Genomic DNA, 21,597 nt, shown 5'->3' with positions numbered 1-21,597 from the left:
CAGCTTGTAAACCAATAATAGACACATTGTTATGTTTTAGTTCATTGTAGTTCAAATTGCCATCCCCTAAAAAACTGAATAGAAAACCCAGCAGCTTTTATTCAGCACAACTGTTGCAGCATTGTTTATATTGTTCTCTTAAGTTCTTCTGGAGACTTTATTAACAGGATATGAAGACTTTAATTTCAGATCCCGTGTATACATTACAAAAAAATACAAATAAATTTCCTTCGATCTACATTTTCGCTATGTAGACTGACCCACAAACTGATAGTAGAGAATTATTCTTATTTATCTAAGACTGGACTATAACCAATCAATCTATTAATCTGACTTATTTTTAAATCAACCCTTCATTAACAACCTCATTATTTGCCATTAAAGTCAAAAGGAGTTACGTCCCAAATTCAGTAAGTTAGTGGAATTTGTGTGACCAATGGGCCAGGAGTTTAGGTTTAAGGAGCAATACAGTAGAAAGTGTAGTTAAGTGAGACCATCTGCCAGTCAAGGAAGTGACTGACCTCTTAAGAACATTACTGGTTTTGTTCCTGTGGCGATACACCTCGAAAAACCTCCTATTGCACACAAAGGGCAGCAGCGCAATCAAATTCAGAACAACATACATTCAAAAAAAGCCCCAAAAAACTAAACACAGAGAAGAATAAAAATGATCCACCCCTTTATTGGTAAAGCAAATATCCACTGTCAGGACTGACCTACTGGAATAAAGGACAAACTTCTTAGGGCAAACTTCTCTGCCCTACGTTAAAAACAGAGGGAGGGTCTGGGGGTGCAGGGGTTGTGTGTGTATATATATAAAATACTTCTTTGTAAGTATTTTAAAATGTTATTTTTTTTAAATGAAAAAACCCACTTCTTCCATTTTCATTACTACGCTTTACAGACTGTAACAGAGGAAACAAAACTCAGGAGCAGGCTTCCTCTGCCCTTAAAAACACACAAGAATGTTCTCTCCTTCAGGAGATTAGTCATGTAGAGATTAAAACCGATCAGATTCCATATGGCAACATCCGTATAAGAAAGTTGAAAAAAATACTTGGCTGCAAAATGAAGCTGCTCCCCAGCATCTGGTTTTACGGTAAACAAACCTTCCGTTCTGCTGATAAAACTCCTCTTCAAATTCTCGCAATGTCTTACGTAGCTTCTTCTTTTCAGCTCTGGCTTTCCACAGTTGCTCCAATAATTCAGGCCTAAACATTTCAAGTGAAAGAAAAATACTGTTGGCCATACAATAACACTTGAATTCTTCAAAGCAGACTCAAAACCAACTGAGCTAGGGGCACTGATAATAAATTTGTCTTGCTCATAAGGAATATGTTATCTGTTTGGTGGCGAAATATTGAGTATGAAGCAGTAGTTAATAAAAGGGCATAAATTTTCTGCTGTCTATATAGCTCAAGTAAGGCTGAAGAAGGTTTAGAAGATACTAACCAATTCACTGAATACAAAAAGATCTTAGTCACGCATGTCAGAGGACAGGAACGCTCATTCAAGCCAAACGCTTCCTGAGAAGTGTCGCTCCCTTCCACTCAACATCACAGATTTGCTATCGCGACCGTAAGTGCAATAATTGCAACTTCTGTAATAGAATTAGTCACTTCTTTATTTTTACGCACATGGAAGCGGCGCGGGTGCTCGACAGCCTCAGGTCCCGGGTCAGTTTCTCTTGACCATCTTCAACATCAGACTCGGAGTTTTCAACTGGGCTTAAAACAGACTGGGTTTGGACAGCAGTTTTTAAGATATCGTTCAGGTCTGTAGACAAACCATCACTTTCCTCCTCTTCCTCCTGAACGTCAAAGCAGAAATTCCAAACAAATATGAAGTATTTCAGTTCCCTATTACGAGTGCTGGGAAGTATTTATTGATGTATTTTTAAATGCACTGTACGCACCTTAATTTCTTCAAAAAAATGGGCAGTTTCACCTTCAATAATGGGCTGTAACATCTGCCCCCGCCTCTTGGTTGATGGTGACCCCTGCAAAAATTTAAGTTTGTTTCATTACGTGCAATTAGACATTAAATGCTGTGTGCGGTCAGAATTTTGTTCAAGTCACCCAATACATAAAGGCTTTTCTTCTTTCAGAGGAGTAAAAGACTGCAAACATACTTACAGACAAAACAACCCTATAACCCAGACAGCTAAGATGCCCAAAGTATCCTCGACAGAGAAGTAAAAATATCTGAACCTAATATTCTTCTTCTGACTTAAAATAAAAAGCACTGACTCTCACTCTACATGTTTCGCAGAAAATTCACAAAGCGCAAACATCTCTGAATTTCGTATTTACTCTTGTTCCTCCCAAACCAAACCACAGGGAGATTATAAAAGTAAAGTTACACAGTGCCAAAGCCATTTTTTATCTTCTGCCGGTTTCTCTGGCCCTCTGAAGCCCCACAACTGGAAGTGCTACGTAAGAGTTAGCTATTGCCACCCCTCAGAGTCAAAATCCTTTGAACGTCAGCCTAAAGCAGGCGCCCCTGAGCTGTACAGGTATCGCACACAGGCGATTACACCCTGCTCATCCGTTATCCCTGGACAGCACAAGCAATTTCAACAGGTGGACTCTCTGAACAGGAGGCAGGTGGAACACAAAAGCCACACACAGACAGTGACCTGTCAAAAAAAAACTTTAGTTCATGGAAGGCGAATAGCTTCCTGCTTCTTTGGACATTTCCATCCAGGCTTCAGGGTGTGCAATGAGCATACCGGGACCGCCTGAGAGATCTCTGATGGAAGCAAGTGTCACATAAACCAAAAAGCAATTCTTGAAATACCTGGCACTGAATACAGCCTACCTAGAAGCTACCACTGAACAATCCCTGGTAATTAGAGAGCTCCACATATCTCTTACAGGTTTCAAAAGCAGAGGGCTGTGAGAAATATTTTTACAGAAGTTGCCTACAGCACAGATTAGGAATTATGTTACCAAGATCTCTTCTGAATTTAAAATCATTTCGGTGGGCTATCACCCATCCCTTTATTTGACAGCCAAAAAAAAAAAAAAAAAAAAAAAGAGAATGACTATGATATAGCCATAAGGCTACTGATAATATAAAATGGATCTCAGCTGCCAGATCTTTGAGGTGAGAGAGAAGGGATAAAACTCAACCAGTCAAGGGCACCACCACTAACCTGTGACTCACCAGTTACGGAGAAATGCTCAGGTGTTTAAGAGCAACCTGTGTTTTGGAGTTCAAAAAGGGATACTGTATTATAATAGACCTTAAACTGAAATATGACTGCAACATAAATCCCATTTTTCTATAAAAGCAGCTACCCAAAAATGCACGTGCAAGAAAGGAATGATCTGGAACTGGTCCCTTTATCTCAACGTACTTCGGCTTAAAGGGGATAGCTGAGAACAGTCAGAGTCAACGTAAACAGCCGATTAAGTTCCTGCTGAGTAAGCCACTGCCCAGCTACATAAATCTGGTAGAGAACTGTCTGTGTGCAAAGAGATTATCTCACGTCAGCTATGCAGTCCTTTCCTTCTAAAAGGGTCAAATAGCTAATATCAACACTGTTCTGTTGCAAGTCTGGGTCAGCACGCAAGATTTCCATTTTAGCTCATGAAGAACAAAGCCAGCAGCTGGCTGACATTCCCCAACTCTTTCACAGGTACCATAAACAAGATTACGTCAATCTCCTTGCACAATATGAAAACTTTTCTTCCTCATCTCTTGCAAGACCCCAGAGTGAGGAAAGAAAAGAATAGAGAGCACTGCAAGTTAGAAGGAAATGAAGTGAAAACACAATGAAAGAGCGCGGATGTTGTACAGATGCTGCAGACGTCACTAACACGTCTCACACTGGGGAAGCGTGAAGGAATGACATGGTTCTCAGGCCACCCTATCGCTCACACCTCTGGTGACAGCAACCCGCAGCACAGAAGAGGGGCGAGCTTCGCTGCAACTGGTGTTACTATTCTTGGGAGGACTAGAAGTACAATATGTACTGCGGATCCAGACGTAGCGCAGTGACTTGGGAATGCCTGAGCCACGGCAGGAACAGCTCATTTACTTCCACCGAGCACCATTTACTTCCTAAGAGCCATCAAGGTCACAGACAGCTTTGAACTGCTCTGCTCTCAGCAGTAAATCAAATGCCTCGAGTACAGTGACAATATCGTCTTATATCTTCCACAAGAAAGATGTATTTTATGGAACAGTGTTACTAGCTTTTCTAAAGGCAGCCTAGCAGTTCAAAGGTGGGGAAAAAACAGAAATAGCATTTGTTTTACTCACAAGAATAGGAGTAATGCTTGCTCTAGTTAACATTTGTTTTACAAGTCTGTATCTGTCATAAAGTGGCTTCACAATATGTCTTTCTTCTCTAGTAACCTAAAGGCAGAGAAACCACAGAATTAATTACACCAGTCACTCAAAAATATACAAGCAAACACAAGGCGGTATGCTTCTCATGCCAGGCCACGTACATTCCAGTTAGGAACATAAAACTAGTTTAAATTGTGCGTATGGAATAGGGTTTGCGCAGATAAAGGGGAGCAGAGTAAGTGGGTGCTTTTTCCTCTCTTTTCTCACTTTAACTCCCTATATTTTTCAGGACGAAGTTGTAAAGACTTCCTAAAAAGCTAAGGGAGCTTCAGTAGAAGCAAACTCTATCTTTAAAGACTCATGGAAAAGAGGCAAAAAAGGGACCAAGAACTGGGGGAGAAGACTGCGTGCCTCGCAATGATGATGATTCTACAGAAATGAGAGGGAGGAAAAAAGAAAAAGATGAAACTGTAGAGAGATTTTATCTGATTTACTCTCAATTCTTGGCCACTGTGTACTCAAACATAACAAAGGCTATCCTGAACAGCTACTGGCATATTCTGCCTAAGGGGACTGTAGAACCAGTGCCAGTATCTCCAAGACCATTATTCTTCCTTGGCTTTTAGACTGAAAAGCTTGGTTGGATGGACACGGCAGCGCTGATTACAAAGGTAGTGGGCCAAGTCCAGAAGGCTGATAGAATAACAACTGGAAAGATCTTGTGACTGGACTAGTGAAGCCCATCACTGTCCAAGACAAAAACCCAGAACTTCAGGCACTAATTGCCAGTCACTTGCTCTACCTTCCATACCTCCAGTTACATAAGATACATGCCACAGACTTGGTTAAAAAAAAAAAAAAAAAATAAAAACCACATCTTTTCATTTCCATTTTTGTAAAATCCAGAATAACATTTCAGGCCTTCTCCCATGAAATTCAACAGTGTCATTTATTTTTAAGATTTCTCTTTGCCTCACAGACATATAAGGCACCAAACGACACCAATCACTTTGCAAAATCCAATAATCTACTGATTTGTGGAAAACAGGCCTATTAATACATCACTTTTTTGGTTTTAGAAGTCAATGCAGTAATTTCCGCTGATGGCAACACGGAAACCAGTAGATAACTGTGTTTTGGAGAAGAAAAAAAAAAAACCACACCCACAGACCAGCATTAAATTCTGGTATTACTACTGCACAAGAGTTACTGTTGTCTATGCATACATTAATATAGTTTGATGAAGTAAACCAAGCATTACCGGCCGGCCGTGTTGACTTTCATAATACAGGAGGCTTTTCTGGAGAGATGTTTTCTCTTCTACCAAATGGTCCTTTGTCATTTTCTGTCAGAAGAATAATTCACGTTAAATCAAACACAAATCGCTTTAACAGTTTTTCTACATTATCAGCTATACAGATGCCTTAGCCAAACTTAGCTTAGTTAATACCATACATCCCACCTTCAGCCATTTATAGCCGTCCAATATTGTCAGCACATACATGTACGTATTTTAATAAAGAGCGAGCAAGGACAATGTGGTTCATCTTGATCATTTCCCCACAGAGTCTAAAATATGAGGACTTGGTAAAGGGCTGCTACAAAAAAGACATCAATTTGTCGATAAAGTGGTATCTGAAGTGTCTGACAGTGCTCCATTTCCCTCTGTTATTCTCTTAGAAACACCTCATGCTTGTGTGTAAGCACGAGTAAGCACAAGAACCTTGTGCTTACTTTTATATCTTCTGGCAAACATCTCTCAACTCGTTTTTCTTTTAATCTTTTCAAAATGAGTTCAAGCGTAGCTTCCTTGGTGGGCTTCTTCTCTTTCTGCACAACCCGCATCTCATCTCCGTTTTCTTCATCCTCTTGGTCAAGAGAGGAACCAAAGCTTTTTGGAAGAGTGTTACTTCGTGGACGTGTTTGAGGTATGAATTCTCCATCGGAGCTCCTCTGCTTTGCATCTGAAATGCGAAAAATTGCTCAATCCAAAGGTATAAAGGGAATAACTTTGTTGGTTCGTTTAACTGCAAGTAACGCAAAGCTTCTCTTCAAATGAACTAAAAACAAAGCCCCAAGAATAATTTGATTTTGAATTTTGAATAGTTTAGAATCTAGAAATGAAACTTTTTTTTACTGTCCTGTGGAATTTTAGTGAATGACTTACACATTTTAGCCGTGTAGATAATTTACGTTTGTAGAAAACCAGAAACTTTAGCATCCCTTACCTTTTATTTGCTTTCTCAATTTGGTAAGTTCAGTCATCCATTTTAGAACTTTTGGATTGGCTGCAATATCACTATAGGAGGGCTGAAAAGTAATATAAAAACTATGTTTTATGAAAACAAACACACTAAATCTTGTTTATGAATACTTCTTTCAGGATTTGGTAGTATTTATGACAGCAAACGTGACTGGTAACGTGGATGCCGCTCAGTACCAGATCAGATCTCGGTGCCAACATACGCACAACATTTATGAAAATAAACTTGAAACATGACATCGGAAGTTGAACCAGAGAGTGGTAAAATGCTTCCGTCTCTCCACACATCTCATCTGATATCCCCTCAGTCTCACTGCATAAATGGCACCGTCTGCCCTTCTTTGGGCTCAGGAATTACAGCACATTTTCTAGTATTGCTGTTGCTCAGTTCACTTCTGCAGACAGCGGTGTATATCAAGATTCTTCTCATTTGCAAACCTACAATTACTCAGTCATGAACTACAAGCTTAGTTAGAACTACAAGCTATACCTTAGCTCTACCATGCAGTCCTTTATACTGAGTGAAAGCAAAAGTGGTAACTTACCTTACTGTTTTTCTCTTTTTCAAACTGTTCCTCAAATTGTTTGATTTTTTTCTGTAATTTCTTGACAAGCTGATAGGGTGTCTTGTCTTCCCTTTTGTCATCTTTGGAGCTAAAGGATGCTCTTCGTGTTCTGTATTGAAAATGTTTTTTAAATGTCATTTAAATAATTAAACGAGTGCAAACAACTTGCATATTTGAGTAACAGATGACTAATTTCAATTTTTTTTCTCCGGTTCATAATCCATTCTTCTCAGGTTTTCAGTCAGGGCTGTTTACTTACTGAAGCAAAATGCTTTGAACTGCTGCCTTCAAAATGTGATGTGTTATTTTTTTTCCTCTCTATATAATACCCATAACAGAAAAACAGCATGTAAAATTCAAGTGTAATAAACTACCACACCATTAATTACATTGTCATTAAAACAGTTCAGATCTTTCTGGTGGCTTGGCTACTTATTTAACTTGTTAGATACTCAGTACTTGTTGAAGTACCGGGCACAGAATAAAGCCTAGGCTAGAAACTACCACGGAACAATCCTTGGTAATTAGACAGCTCCACTTAACTGTCTCAGGCAAGTTATTAGACACTTACCTAAAAACCATCTACATCCTCTGTTGGCCTTACTAATGTTTCTAGAGGATGTGAGTCTGGTTTTAAATCACCTTTTGCACTTGTTCAGCTCCTTGACATTTGCTGCTTGTGAAAAGCCTTTTTATTTCAAGACTGACCACGAGAATCTTCTAGTGCGCTTGTTACACGAGGTGCCTGAAAGATCCCTCAACACAGCTAGTGACATCTACGTAGCTCAAGATATTAGAAATACTAATCTAATAATCTACTAGTGTAGATCCTTATTACTTTCAGCATGAGAACAGCTATTGCAATCAGCACTTTTCTGCAGGTCAGTCTTCTGCGTCATTTTAACAGTACTTGTCAAGAATCTTCTGCAGCTAACTGGAGAAAACTTGGGCAAGAAACTTTTTGCATCAATAAATTTATGTCAGACAGAGAATTGGAGACTCCAAACTTGGTCTTTCCTGTTTCAAAATTTCTCATTTTTATGAGGTTATTTCTTTCCTAACAAGCATGGCAATTCTTCTTAAATTCCCTTTCATAGTAACAGTAGTAGAAAGTACAGTTCACAGGTTATTTACAGTTTTGGAGGGTCACACTCCCCAGTGTCACACAAATAACTTGCAGCTTGTTTATTTAAAACTCTACTTTCATACTCTGGGTGAAACAGGCTTGATCCTCTCAACCTGCATGAGAGGACCTGCATCAAGAACCCTACTCTCCACCGTACTGCTATGCCATGCCTCTCCCTCCAACAGCTAACCCTTTCCTATAACCCTTCTGAATGAAGACTTCCCACAGCCCAAATGACGCATCTGCCCAGACCATTACTGCCTATTTTAATTGCAATGGTTTGTATAACCTGACTCTCTTTTACTGGGAGCGGAAAACACACTATGCAAAACAAATCCAAAACTATGCAACATGAAATAGATAGACAAGCTACTGAGGGGAGAAAAAAAAAAAGGAGAAAAAAAAAAAAGGAAAGTCTGGTAAACAAAGGATATAAATACTATCTTCAGCCCAGGAAGTGCCATTACAGCAGGCTGTCAGAAGCCCTGACCAAATGCCAGGGAAATCTGTGCAAGCTTGCCCTATTTTTATACTCTTTCCCTCAGTGTCTGCCACTGGCCACTTTGAGAGACACAACACCATCCCGGATGAACCTCTGGTGTGACTCACTATGGCAGATCCTGGGCAGGCAGAACAGCCAAATGGCCATATAATGCTACATTTGACCTTGGTCTTGACGAGGGACACGAAGATGCCCAGAGGGCTGGAGCCCCTCTGCTATGCGGACAGGCTGAGAGAGTTGGGGGGGTTCAGCCTGGAGAAGAGAAGGCTCCGGGGAGACCTTAAAGCCCCTTGAGTCCCTCAAGGGGCTCCAGGAAAGCTGGGGAGGGACTCTGGAGCAGGGAGGGGAGCCATGGGACGAGGGGGAAGGGTTTTAAAATGAAAGAGGAGAGATTCAGATGAGAGATTAGGAAGAAATTCTTTTCTGTGAGGGTGGTGAGCCCCTGACCCAGGTTGCCCAGAGAAGCTGTCGCTGCCCCATCCCTGGAGGGGTTCAAGGCCAGACTGGACAGGGCTTGGAGCAACCTGGGCTGGTGGGAGGTGTCCCTGCCCAGGGCAGGGGGGTGTAACTAGATAACCTCTGAAGTCCCTTCCAACCCAAATCATTCTATGATTCTATGAATTAATTCACATCGTGAAAACACATGAGGTTCTTCAACAGTTGTATTTCACGCTGGCAGTAACATCTCCTCCTCCAACACCCACCAAATTGCATTAGAAACATACCTAACAAAAGAAAGTGCTTTGGATGAAGAATCTAATGTTTCTGGATCATGTAAGAAACGTTGGCTTTGCCCAAAATCCAAACTACGATGTGACAATATCGGATGGCAGTCCTCTTCCAACGGATGATTAGTCATCCTTCCAGCCTGCGGCGAAAGCTGAGCTTCTCCAGATTCACTGTCCTCCTGCCAAGATTTGAAAGCAGGAAATGGATCTAGAAGATAAAAAGGGGACATAACATGGTACCTTTCTGTTAACAGAATTACAAACAAGAGTAAAAAGGAAACAAAAATACATACCCAATGCTTAGCCTTGTATGCTATAAAGGATGTGGTGTCATACACGAAGTGAATAAAAACATTGAAATACATCAGAAAGCTACAAATTCTGTCATATAACGATTGAAAGAAAAAGGTACTGAAATGAAGTATGCACACTAGGATCCCTTTTTCAAAGTGTATCTTGGGAGTATGCATTTCTGAACAGTTCAACAGTGTAAAAGAGCCTTATTTACTTCTCAGAAATCCGAAGTTAGAAGAATATATTTATTGTCCGTTGCAATATTTTTTCTGTGAAAATTAATTTTTATACCTTATGCATGTACTTCGGAAGATTGTCCTCTTGGTTTTAAAGAAGGTAAGCCTGAAAATACCTCTTTAGGTACAATACCCATTTGCTTAAGTCTTTTTAAAGGAGCGTTGTTGGGTTTTTAAGTTTAAATCCATCTTGACACCACTGAGAAAAAGAGATTTCTTAATTTGGGGAAGGTGATTTCTTTTAGGCAGGGGATTCCAAAACAATCAATTTTTTTAGATCTCTATAAAAAAGTTAGTTGCTAACATCCCTCACAATTCTCAGATATGGTTTTCTTGCTGTCTAACAAAAAGCTGATACGGCCTTCCAAGCACTTTAATCTAAAATCCCACCCCCCTTTTTGCTTTTAGAAAACATTGCCTATGTTTTCCAGTTCAAACCAGAAATTTGAAAACTGGGTTCAAAGTGTGCAGAACAACAATAAAACCCACAGAGTTTAAAAAAAATAACCCTTGTACCTGCTTTCCATCGTACATTTACTAAGTATTATTGGGATTTTTCATTTTGTTTTTAAGCTATAATCTTGCCTGTTCACACAGTACAAGATACAAGAAGGGGACCTTTTAGAAAAAAGTAAACAAAAAAATTGCAGATCAGAACATTCCCCAGACGTAAGGGACAGCAGGTGAAGGGTTAGTTAGAAAGCAAACCATAAACTATCAAAAGGCAGATAACTGAACGTATGGCGAACCATACTTACCCTCCCCTTCTCTCTGCAGATGCATTGTTTTGAAATCAATGAGGGGAAAAGTGATAGGGCATGGTGCTAATAAAATGAAAAAGAATGGCAAAAATACTAAAGTGAACACACAGCACAGTCAGAACAAACTATACATAACATGTAAAGCAGGAAGATACAGTACCAGGGAAAAACATCCCATCTTTTGGGCCAGGCCCTGAGCACTCTCTGCTTCCAAGCAATTTCACTGGAAGGTAAGGATGCTCAGTCCTTGGCGAATTTGAACTTTTTACTGAAAAAGGTTTACAAAGAACTGACACAGGAATAGTAAAGACTTTTTGTAGTTTAATAAGAGTCACATGCATCCTCACAGTAACAAAAGACAAGTTCTAAATAGGTTTTTTTGCTCACAGCTGGTAAAAAATAAGAGATGGTGGCGATGTCCACAAAGCAGGACAAATGCAGAAAAAAATACTCAGAAATATAGATCTGCATTTTTGCTTTAAGCCAGCAAGCATTTGATGTTCAAGAACTCTGTTGGTTACAGGCCTTTAGGTTTTCTATCACATAAGCTTTCATAACCCAAATCTTGTAACAAGATTTGGACTAGTATAGATTTCTTTACAAAGCCAATCTACTCCAGTGGAATGCCACAAGGACTTGCAGTGCCTTGGAAGGCTGAGATCCGAATAACCATTCTAAACAGGACTAAAGAACAGCCAAAGTTAAACTGCTTTGCAATGAAATGACACCTCTTGCAAACTATGACTTTTCTACCAAGCAGCTTATAATATAAATTTATATACAGATATGCTACTTTCTTTTCCAAGAAAGGGTCATAAAGCTATTTGGGTAAGTAAAACCAAAGCAACTTTTACGAGCAGATTTAAGGAAATAATGAAAATGGTAGCCACAAACCTTCTGAGAATACGTATTAAATAAGATTAACACAAATAGAGGATGCAACAAAATGTAATGTGCAAGTAAGCAATTAATGTAAATAAAGCACTGAGAACATAAGCAGGTTTGTTTCTTGTTTGGTTGGGTTTTTTTTAAACTTTAGACAAAGTTATTAACTTGGGCAACAAGAATGAAAGTCTGGACTCAGTGTCTTTGGATGCCTGTAAATGAACTTCTGCAGGACATGACGTACTCTAGCCTGCCAGGGCTCAAGAAGGCCAACCAGCAAATATTTTACACATCTAAGTAAGCCAATCACAAGTTGCAAACCTCGTAATTTGTAAAAGAGCTAAAAGGGAAGGATGGATTAATGCAGGCAATTAATTTGGCAAACAGTCAACACTGGTGACAAATTAACAGTAAGTTATTACCGTTTGAGCTCCAGGACAAAGTTTTATGTGCTGACATGCTGCAACTATATGCTGCACTGTTAAACTATGTACATCCCAGGTACACTTCACTAATTTTAATGCTTGAAACACTGCAACCAGAAGTAAAGTGCAGTCATTCTTTGTTACCAGTGTCTTACTAACATTCGACTGTGACACTTACAGGCACCTCAAAGAATAGCTGTCACTAGAACAGCCTGGTGGAAGTTAAAACCTCATGCCTGGGTAGTAAATCTGTACTGTATCTAACAAGTTGTATTTGCAGTTTTTTAAAATTGGAAACGAGTGGACTGTGGTCATTGTACTGTCGGTGACAGTTCACAGTATTTTAGGAAACTGTATCACTTGCAGTTTTTAAGGTGTGATGATTCAGAACATCAACACTAGGCAGAGGAAACAGGATATAAGGAACACATAAAAAGATAAGAACTTTGAAAAGATATTGACAAGAGTGTTTTGCTGTGGTTACAAAGGGGTTATGTTTTTACTCAAGTAAAACAACAGTCTAAACAGTTATCATCAGCCATTTGAGCAACAAAGTTTAGTAAAGTCACGAGCTTAGGGGCTTGCTAAACCTGGAAGGCCATGACGAATAAGGTTACAAACATAAGGAATCCTGTCTGAGAGAAAACTATGTTTCAAATGATTTGCTTTTCCTAAAATCCCAGCAATGGAAGGGGCACTAAAGTAATATCCGTTTGCAACTTTAACTTTTATTTGAAAATTTAGAGCTGTTTCAAGTTGTCCAATGACATGGAAATCAACATCTGATATTCCTGATGTTTAAAACAAAACAACCACAGATTTTTCAGAATAAATGAAATATAAATTGCTGTGTTTAGTAGCTTAGTGATTATAAGTCAAATTTAGCTAGTATTAGAACTTCAGTAGCTTACATTTAAAAAGAAAAAGAAAAAACAAGACACAGTGTGAATATTAACTGTATGACATAATCAGAGAAAGTGGTTTTAAGGACGTGGATGAGAGACTCAGGGTCCTGGGAACCATAAGTCAAAAACAAAAACAAAACACATCTACCCTCCCCCCCGCCCCCCAAAAAAAACCAAACCCAAACCCAACCAACCAACAAAAAAAAAAAACAAACCACAAACAAAACCCACCAAACAAACCTCTAATATGAAACTCTGGCTTTTTTGCTTTCCTTAGTTGCTCCTTTGACTATTTTTTCTTTACACTTTTTTAAGATCCCTAAGTAAGTTGTAGATAGTTCTGAGAAAAGATGGGATCTATGTCATGACTTGGTCAATCTTACCATGTGTGCAGGAACATACTATACTGATTGGACTAATAAAAAAAAGTGCAAGTTGTCTGCTGCTTCTGCTTTGTCAGATGTTCTATTTATCATCACTAGCTAACTAGATTGTGAACTAAAGGGTGAAAATTACCTTCCCATTTGTCACCATCAGATACATTCTTCAGATCTAGACGTGGTACTTGGACACCCAGAGCTTCCTCAGAAACATTAACGTTGCCAACCCCTGACACCTCTGAATCAGTATTTGCATTAAGATCACAAGTCTTGCTACTGGAATCCTGTATTTAAATAACAGAAGAGACAATTTTATGGTTATTTGGCAACTGGAAATCAGGTACTTAATCAGTGTCAGTTACAGCACCTCTGGAAATCTTCTGGAGGAAAAAAAACCCCATAATATTAATTTCTTCTTTCCTAACTCAAGAATTACAAAGAAGCTTCTCTCCACCCCCACCAATGGTAGTCACTTATTTGCATTACAAAACATTCCTTACACCAGATGCATAAGTCTAAGCTTGCTCTGCTGCCAAGTTTTCTGAAGCTCGATGAGAGCTCTAACAGAGGTTTTGCAAACCTTGCAGCAGGTCAACCAATGTAAGATGTTAAAAGCTAAAATTATTGTTTTTCTTCGTATCTGCATTTCATGTAAGTTTACTAGATGCAGTGTATCTGTACACAAATGAAATCATAATCTTACCAGAAACATCTCTGTAGATATTGTGTCATCGCCACCAAGCAATATACTATTTTGCCTAAAAAAAAAGACACAGACCTAGTTATGATTTTAAATACAAATTCCTAATGGACAGTAAATACTTTATATTCCCTGTACATTTTATTCTTACGTACCCTAGTCCAGTTTTAGCAGATGTGCAATGGATTTCCTTATAGTGATAGTTCAAATCCTGGGGAGCAAAAGTTATGTTGCCTTCCCTCCCCCACCCCGCCTCTGTTCTTCACACAGAATTTCAAGTTGAAGCATGTAAACAACAACTGGACTTGAACCAAGCTGGATATAAAAACAGCTCCGACCTTTATTCCCAAACTGGGAGCAAGTATTTTAAAACTCAATTTCACTCAAACTGAAATTTCAGTCAGTGCTGAACTCAAACTGCAAATGAACTTAAAGTTTTCTGAAGAGTCACTATTACCAGCATTAAATGTTCAATCATTAAGAGCAATAAAACGTGCCAGAGCATTTTAAAGAAAACAACTACTACTACTTCTGTTTCTCTTGCCCAGAACATAGGGTTATTCACAAGAAAAACGTGATATACATTATATAGGCTTGTACTTATTTTCTCTTTTAAGTGCATAAAGTTCCCTGTCTTTTATATCATCATCATAAAAAGGGAACTCCATCTCATTCTCTCTGTTTTCACATGTGAAAAGTTTTGTATTTAGTTTCACCTCCCTTATGTTACACTGTGCTGACACAAATCACCAGTTTGGTACACTTACTTTTCAAAATTAAAGTTACACAGTCTACCATGTAAGTGACAAAAGAAAAATACATACCTTTCAGTATTATTTTCTCTATTAACATCTGCATCTTTATCACATGGTTCCAATAATACATCTGCAGTCTGTTGGCAAAAAGTATGTTTAGAAAGATTAGGGAATGGCATTCTTAGCTGAAAACATTTCTGTAATCATCGCTGACCACAAAAAAATCTCAAGAACTAAAAGCACAGCTTTTCATGTGGGGGTGGGAGTCATACTTTTTAACCATGCAATATTTTTAGATCTAAAGTAAGGCCAGTAACCAGGTGATTTAATCACTAGAATACAGACAGACAATTACTTTCCATCTGCAGACAAACCATTTTCTATTATTTCTTTTAAATACTAACACCAACAGTTCTACTGCAAATTGTCAATCATAGCATGAAGTTTGGGGTGACCAAAATCATGGCAGTAAGTATATCCCAGTCTCAAAAACAACTGACTTGGATGCAGACTTCTGCTCAGCATATATGAAATGAAACAAGACTGACAGACTTTCTAAAAGGAGCTACTAATCCCTGTCACTAAATAAAGCAGCAACAGCACTTTATTTAGGAAGGGGATGAAGAAATGCTGGCATTTCTGTGACACCATCTCACAAAACAAGTTCAGATGAATACATGTCACCATTTTGTTCACTAAAAGTTGGCACAGGAAGACTGACGACTTTAAGCATTTACACCAAAGCCCAGTACTTGATTTCTTCCAAAAATGTCTTATTTCGGAGAATAAAAGAATTTTGAAATATAAAATGTCATTCTAAAATAACAGATTACATCTGGTTTCAGACTCAAGAACTTCTCACAAATGCTCTTTAAAATGTCTGAATATAAAATAAAAGTTACCTGGAGAGTTCAAATATACATAACAGGTGCCAGTTTTACACTGCTGACAGGAACATTCACCCTTATCAGACAACACTTCATTTTTCTGTTTACATTATTTCAGTCCTCAAGCCAAATTCCAATTTGGGGAAACAATTTTTAATTCGAGTGCATTCGTCATCCTCCTGCAGATTATTTCCACCCTAGAGATGAGCTGTGCAAGTCTTGCATAGTCACACTTACTGCAACTGTGGAAACAGCAGCTTCTGTTTCCACTGCAGACCCAAAGCAGAGCTCACGTGCACATCTTTTGTTTCCTATAACCCTACATGACCCTCTCAAACTCCTTTCATACAGAAGAACCAGTAGATTTCCCTTTAACATCTCACCGGATGGTACAACTCTCCAATAATATTGCAAGTAGTGTACTAACAAGAATGTAGAAACTAACATTGAAAAAAGAAAACTTCACCCCAGAATGCCATCTTACCGCTGGTACCAAAGCGAAAAAGGACAAGAACGACATCAGGTATGACAACAGAAGCACAGCTGTACATGACCATGTGCTCCCGAGCACCACGTTCCCCCTTTATATTCTTAGCTTGGTAACATACATTCGAACTCTGAAGTGCACGTACTGCATAAGAAGGGTAATTCACATTTCTCAGCTGCTCTTTGAAACCATTGGAACTGCATAAAATGCACTGAAAAGCCACCAATTTGCAATTTTTGTTTCTCCATCTACATTTGTATTTTCCAAGTTTTGATTTCTAAAGTTCAGCTTATATTCTAACTAGGAAGTCAGGAGAAAGTAAAGTGTTAGGAGTTAATATGAGAAACTCACTCTCTGTTGGTTTTGAAAGCTTTCATTGTCAAAAGACTGAAAATCTAAAACAAATAAAAGAAGACTTACAAAAACCAGTCAAAAAAGACTGATGGCAGAAATATGCCACTCTACCCTGTGCTTTCAACAGAGCTCTTGCAAACATAGTATTCACCTGAACTGGATAAAATATCGTCTAATTGCAACACCATGTTTTGGGCATTTTGCGCTATAGGATAACAATCTAGTAATTTTTTTCTAACAAGATTTGGCACTAATGCATCAGTAAAGAACCTGGAGAATCAACACATTTTGTGAAATTTTAATTTACCAAATGGGATTCTAAAACAATATGCTAGTTTAGTGGGAACAATTGAAAAATTTGGCTTGTTGGGTGATTCAAAAAACTCAGTTGGGATCCAAGAAAGCAAACAGAAGGCTAGGAGAAGAATACATTACAATAGTCAGAAGTGCTACGGCAACATTTTGTTTTAATAAAAACATAAGATTCCAGACAAGTCTCACAGTTTCACTACACTAAAGCATCCATTTCTGTCTTTTCAAGTTCACAGACCCATTAAATTCTTCTGGTTAATTTACGTCTTCTAACAATAGGTTTGCTTATCTAGTTATCTTCCAGGAAGCCCTCAGAAAGATTTATGGACTCACAGGCAAGAAGCTAAAAACCACTGTAGAACGTTCTCTACATATGAATAGCAAATCTCTCTACCCACAGAATTCATCATTTAGATTTATGACAACAAAAGTTTTACCAAATAAATAAGGAACTATAGATTTGAACTTTTCGTTAGAATTGCTTATTTGACAGCTGCAGATGTGCTGTTTCATACAGAGCAGCAGAAACTACGTTCTCTTGCATATTACTGTTCTACTTGATTTCATTTTTGTCAGCACATATCTTACAGCATTGCTTCATCGCATAAAGATACCCTGAATGAGAGACCAATGTCTTCTTGCTAATAAAAAGTGCTGGTACAGTTCAGGCCATCATTACAAATTCAGGCCGTACGTACTACAAACCTTCACATTTGATTGTATGTGAAGATATAATAATTTGCAGCTCAAAGCAAAGCTGAGGAATGTTTGTTGTACAGGGCAAACAATTATTTCAACATTTAGAGTTGCTACGCTACTGGGTTTCCAACCAAACTGCGCACACTACTTGCTTCTTTCAGTGATATGACTCTACTCCGTTCAATTCAAACATAATCTATAAAAACAAAGCCAAAATTAAATCTATGACACCTGATTATCCTGTGGTTTGTTGTTTACATTTTCAGTTGCTTTCTAAACTTTAACAGCAACTTCAAGTATCATTAACGTTGTATTTTCTGAGTAAAACAGCTTTTAAAAAATACAACTAAGTATTTTATTTTTACAAGCATGTTAGCATCACATCGTGATATGTGCTCATGCAACACTCTAGACAGATTTTTCTGCTTTAGAATACAAATAGTTGATCTTGATACATTTCAAGATGACAATACTGTGTTGAACCTCTTCAGGAGGTCACAAGTCTAATTTTCTTTCTTTTTTCTTTTCCTGAACACCTCAAGGGTATGCATTCTAAGTGTACATGTCAGTATGGAGGGACTCAAGCCATCAGCACAGCAGAAGTCAAATATATAAGCAAAGAGGTCCAAGGAGATGTAACAGAACCTCCTTCAACTAGAAAGGAGATGAAGATGTGTTGAGAAGGGCATCTAGGCCTACCATAGAAGAAACCGGGAACAGTGAGAAAAGGCTGTAATTAGCTAATTGCAAAGACACACCTTCCTAGCACAAGCATAGTCAAGAGGCTACAGAGTCTCAAGGTGACTGTTACTTCTACCCTTTCTTGATACAGCAAAAGGTGTGACTAACTCTGGGCTATGCTACAATCACAGCTCTAGATCTTCTGCTCCTCAGGAAGCCTTTGCTAACACAGATGCTACTCTAACCGGTGCTATGCTTGCTGATATACTGACTTACCTGAGCAGAAGGAAGGGCTGGTACCTGTGAAAGACCAACAGAAAAATATTAGTCAGGGTCCAAACAAGTTGCACCAAAGTACACAAAAATTTCTGTGTGCGCGAAACGTGCACAGCAGAGAAGACAATTAACTGCACAGAGCAACAGCGCCATGTAAGGCTACACCAGAGCCATTAGGAAAACTTGGATCTCTAAAGCACTTTGCTAAAGTCACAGCAATTTATGATTTTCTTATACAGGAGGTCTTCCTCTCACCTGAACGCTTTCTTCTTCCTCAGTTACAGTATCATGTTTCATAGCTTCACTGTCTAAATCAGTGCAAACCAATACTTCAGAGCAGTCTCCTGTGTTCTCACTGCTACCAGTGTCATTATCTTCAATAACATCATTCCTAAAGATAAGAACAGAAAGACTTTAGCAACCTGTTGTTCCACCTCTAAAGAAAAAACGCCACATTTTTTTTTGTTTTCCTTAAACAGTATCAAACATCAGGTCAGTTACTCTGACCAAAGATACTGGTAATATCTACAATTTGAATCACCTGTAAGCAAATTTAATTATTTATGTAGTTTATATATACTTATGAGGTTTTCTAAAACAGCACATGATAGACATATTAAAATGTATTTATTTGATTCTTGTATTAAAGGTCAGGCATACATCCCCCACTTATTATGCTGCCCTAAGGAATAAAAACGCCAACAGCCAGAAACAACGACATATTGAAACTCCCGCAACTCCATAAAGTTGCTGTGGCTACACTCCTCCCAATACTGAAGCCAGTTAGTTTACAGCTAGTATCACTATGTTCCCCTTCAGTGAGAAATCCCATAATTTCTAACATTTAATCTTCCTAGAATTCAATTTAAGGCTTGTAACAGTACCACCAGATTAAAACTAACTTACACTGTATTTATGTCCATACGTTCTTTACATGCCACCATCCCTGTTCCCACATGATTCTGTAATTCATCACAAGCCTTTGACTTCCTTGCCTTCCCTCTTCGTGCTCCCAAAGAATTCCAAACTACTTTTAAAAAATTCCCCTCCTCGATCAGATACAGATACTAAACAGGATGGTTCAGAAATTAACATTTTAACTCTTTTTTTCTTAATTCTGGCAATTATTTTAATTTAGTTCTAAGAAATTTGCACTGGATCGCTGCATTCTTTAGTTCTTCATTTAACTGTGTATTTGCCTTGTGCACAGTCTGCTGGCGGCACTGCTTTAAAGGACCCAGACAACCTCTATCAAGAACGCTATCATGTAACCTCTATTACGGTTAATCCACGGTGGAACGATGATCACAAGCATTTGAAATAGTCACTGTGCCAGAAGAGTATATTGGTTTCAAACCTGCAGTGACAGTACTTTTAGCCTCTGCTTCTGTGAGGTCAGCCAGCCTTTAAAGCACTTACGCTGTAACTGAAGGAATTCAGCTACAACAGGTCTTTCAGGCAATTACCCACTTACTATTAATTACTTCAAAGGCATTAAATCACTAAAACTCAGTTTTAATTGATCATTACCAGCAATGATCATTACTTTTATGATCAACTGCTAACTTTAGTCTGATCTCTTGTCACAGATAAGACTTCTAAAAACAGTAAAGATTGAACAATTCAGAAAACAGCATCTGAGTCTGAATATTTCTCTTATTTCAGGCTCTGAGCAACAAAGGAATTTAGGTACTAAGTCCTACTTCACTACATATTTTTGGAGTTTGGGTATTAATCATGACTATTTATTTTTAATAAAGCACCAAAACATACCAGCTTCTCAATGCTGCCGTGGCAATCGCTACACTCATAACATGGCAAGATTTACAAGAAAAATAAAAGCTGATCAAATGAGGCTGAACTGCTACGCAAATAGACCCACAGAACTCATTCTATGCATTTTTAGCTATTTTGTTGACAGTGGCAGACAGAGCAGTAAAATAGCGATGTGGAAAGATAGGGTAAAGAAACCGAAACAGCATCTACAATAGCTTTCATATGGTAAAATTGTGTCGTAAGTAACATCGGTGAGATAAGAATGAGCGCACTTGCGTAAATTTAAGTTCTTGTCCTACTTGCACAGAATTCAGCAGTCAAGCAGTTATACTTCATGACATTTTTAACTGTAAGATCAATTTAAAATATTTGCTTCAAGAGCTGTTGATTACTGGCAACTGACGGAAGTTGATTTGGTTTAAAATACGAGATAAGTTGAAGTTAATAGCAAAAGTCGTTAACTTTTGCTTTGGGTTGAGGTGAGTGATAGTTGGTTTGGAAGAGTTAAGACATACAATCCTATAGAATTCATTACAGATAGAAGAAAATCTTACTGGTTGTTAGATCCTTCCTCATCCCTGCTGGGATTTTTTGCGTCATTGTTACAGCCCAGTCTGTGTTGCTGTATATGTTTAAGATCGTTATCTAAGCTGCTCTGCAGGTCGAAAAGGTGCTGTTCCACAGCTGCTCTAATTGTTCTTTCTAAAATGCTAAAAAGAAAAAAGACACAAAATTCACATTAAGTACTCTTCTTTTGCATTGATCTATGCAGAAAGGCAGAGATAACAAACTTTACACACGACAGGAATCTTTGATGACAAGTACTTCAAGGCAAAAAGAGACTAACTTTTCCAAAAAGGCAGTGGAAATTACCGCACCTACTATCTTTTATTTCATAAGATTTACATAACGTATTATGAAGATTATTAACAGTATTTTAAGAGTAATCAACACATTACAATGACTAACTTATTTTTTGATAACTATACACAAAAACTTATAAAAGCTTAATATATTAATGTGTAAAATCCTGTGTCAGAATCAATCCTGGAGCAGATTCCACTTCAGGAGGGGTTACAGCCAGTTATGCTGAAGGGGGCTGTAATCTTAAAAGACAAGAGCCAACCAGTAGCAGAGACAATGCACTAGTACCCGACACAGGATACACCCAAAGATACATCAAGAAAAGAACAGCATTCTTTAAAAACAGACTGCTCTGCTGAGTGCTTCTTAGCCAGCTCATCCAAAATACACAATTAGGCCTATAAAAACTCCTCCTGGAAGAATCTTAAACTACTTC

General features: G+C 38.3%; 1 protein-coding gene across 10 annotated transcripts in view; it reads right to left on the bottom strand.

The window, feature by feature from the left end:
* FAM13B (family with sequence similarity 13 member B) overlaps positions 1–21,597 on the bottom strand; it is a 52,675-nt gene that overhangs the window by 2,470 nt on the left and 28,608 nt on the right. For 7 of the 10 annotated variants that reach the window (XM_054217142.1, XM_054217144.1, XM_054217138.1 and 4 more), the window contains 16 exons: positions 20,852–21,007; positions 18,777–18,912; positions 18,522–18,545; positions 14,895–14,962; positions 14,074–14,128; positions 13,507–13,654; positions 10,773–10,838; positions 9,482–9,692; positions 7,108–7,237; positions 6,528–6,609; positions 6,034–6,263; positions 5,561–5,644; positions 4,270–4,365; positions 1,916–1,999; positions 1,638–1,810; positions 1,110–1,211 (listed from right to left, as the gene is read on the bottom strand). In XM_054217142.1, the coding sequence (XP_054073117.1) occupies positions 1,110–1,211; positions 1,638–1,810; positions 1,916–1,999; positions 4,270–4,365; positions 5,561–5,644; positions 6,034–6,263; positions 6,528–6,609; positions 7,108–7,237; positions 9,482–9,692; positions 10,773–10,838; positions 13,507–13,654; positions 14,074–14,128; positions 14,895–14,962; positions 18,522–18,545; positions 18,777–18,912; positions 20,852–21,007 (1,845 nt within the window). Of the gene's footprint in view, positions 1–1,109; positions 1,212–1,637; positions 1,811–1,915; positions 2,000–4,269; positions 4,366–5,362; positions 5,429–5,560; positions 5,645–6,033; positions 6,264–6,527; positions 6,610–7,107; positions 7,238–9,481; positions 9,693–10,772; positions 10,839–13,506; positions 13,655–14,073; positions 14,129–14,894; positions 14,963–18,521; positions 18,546–18,776; positions 18,913–20,851; positions 21,008–21,597 lie in introns of those variants that run through there. The other 3 variants (XM_054217147.1, XM_054217146.1, XM_054217148.1) reach the window with 3 other exon arrangements.

This window comes from Rissa tridactyla, chromosome 11 (genome assembly GCF_028500815.1).
Source record: "Rissa tridactyla isolate bRisTri1 chromosome 11, bRisTri1.patW.cur.20221130, whole genome shotgun sequence".
In the NCBI taxonomy this organism is placed as follows: domain Eukaryota; kingdom Metazoa; phylum Chordata; class Aves; order Charadriiformes; family Laridae; genus Rissa; species Rissa tridactyla.
This window is presented reverse-complemented; position numbering and strand designations above follow the sequence as displayed.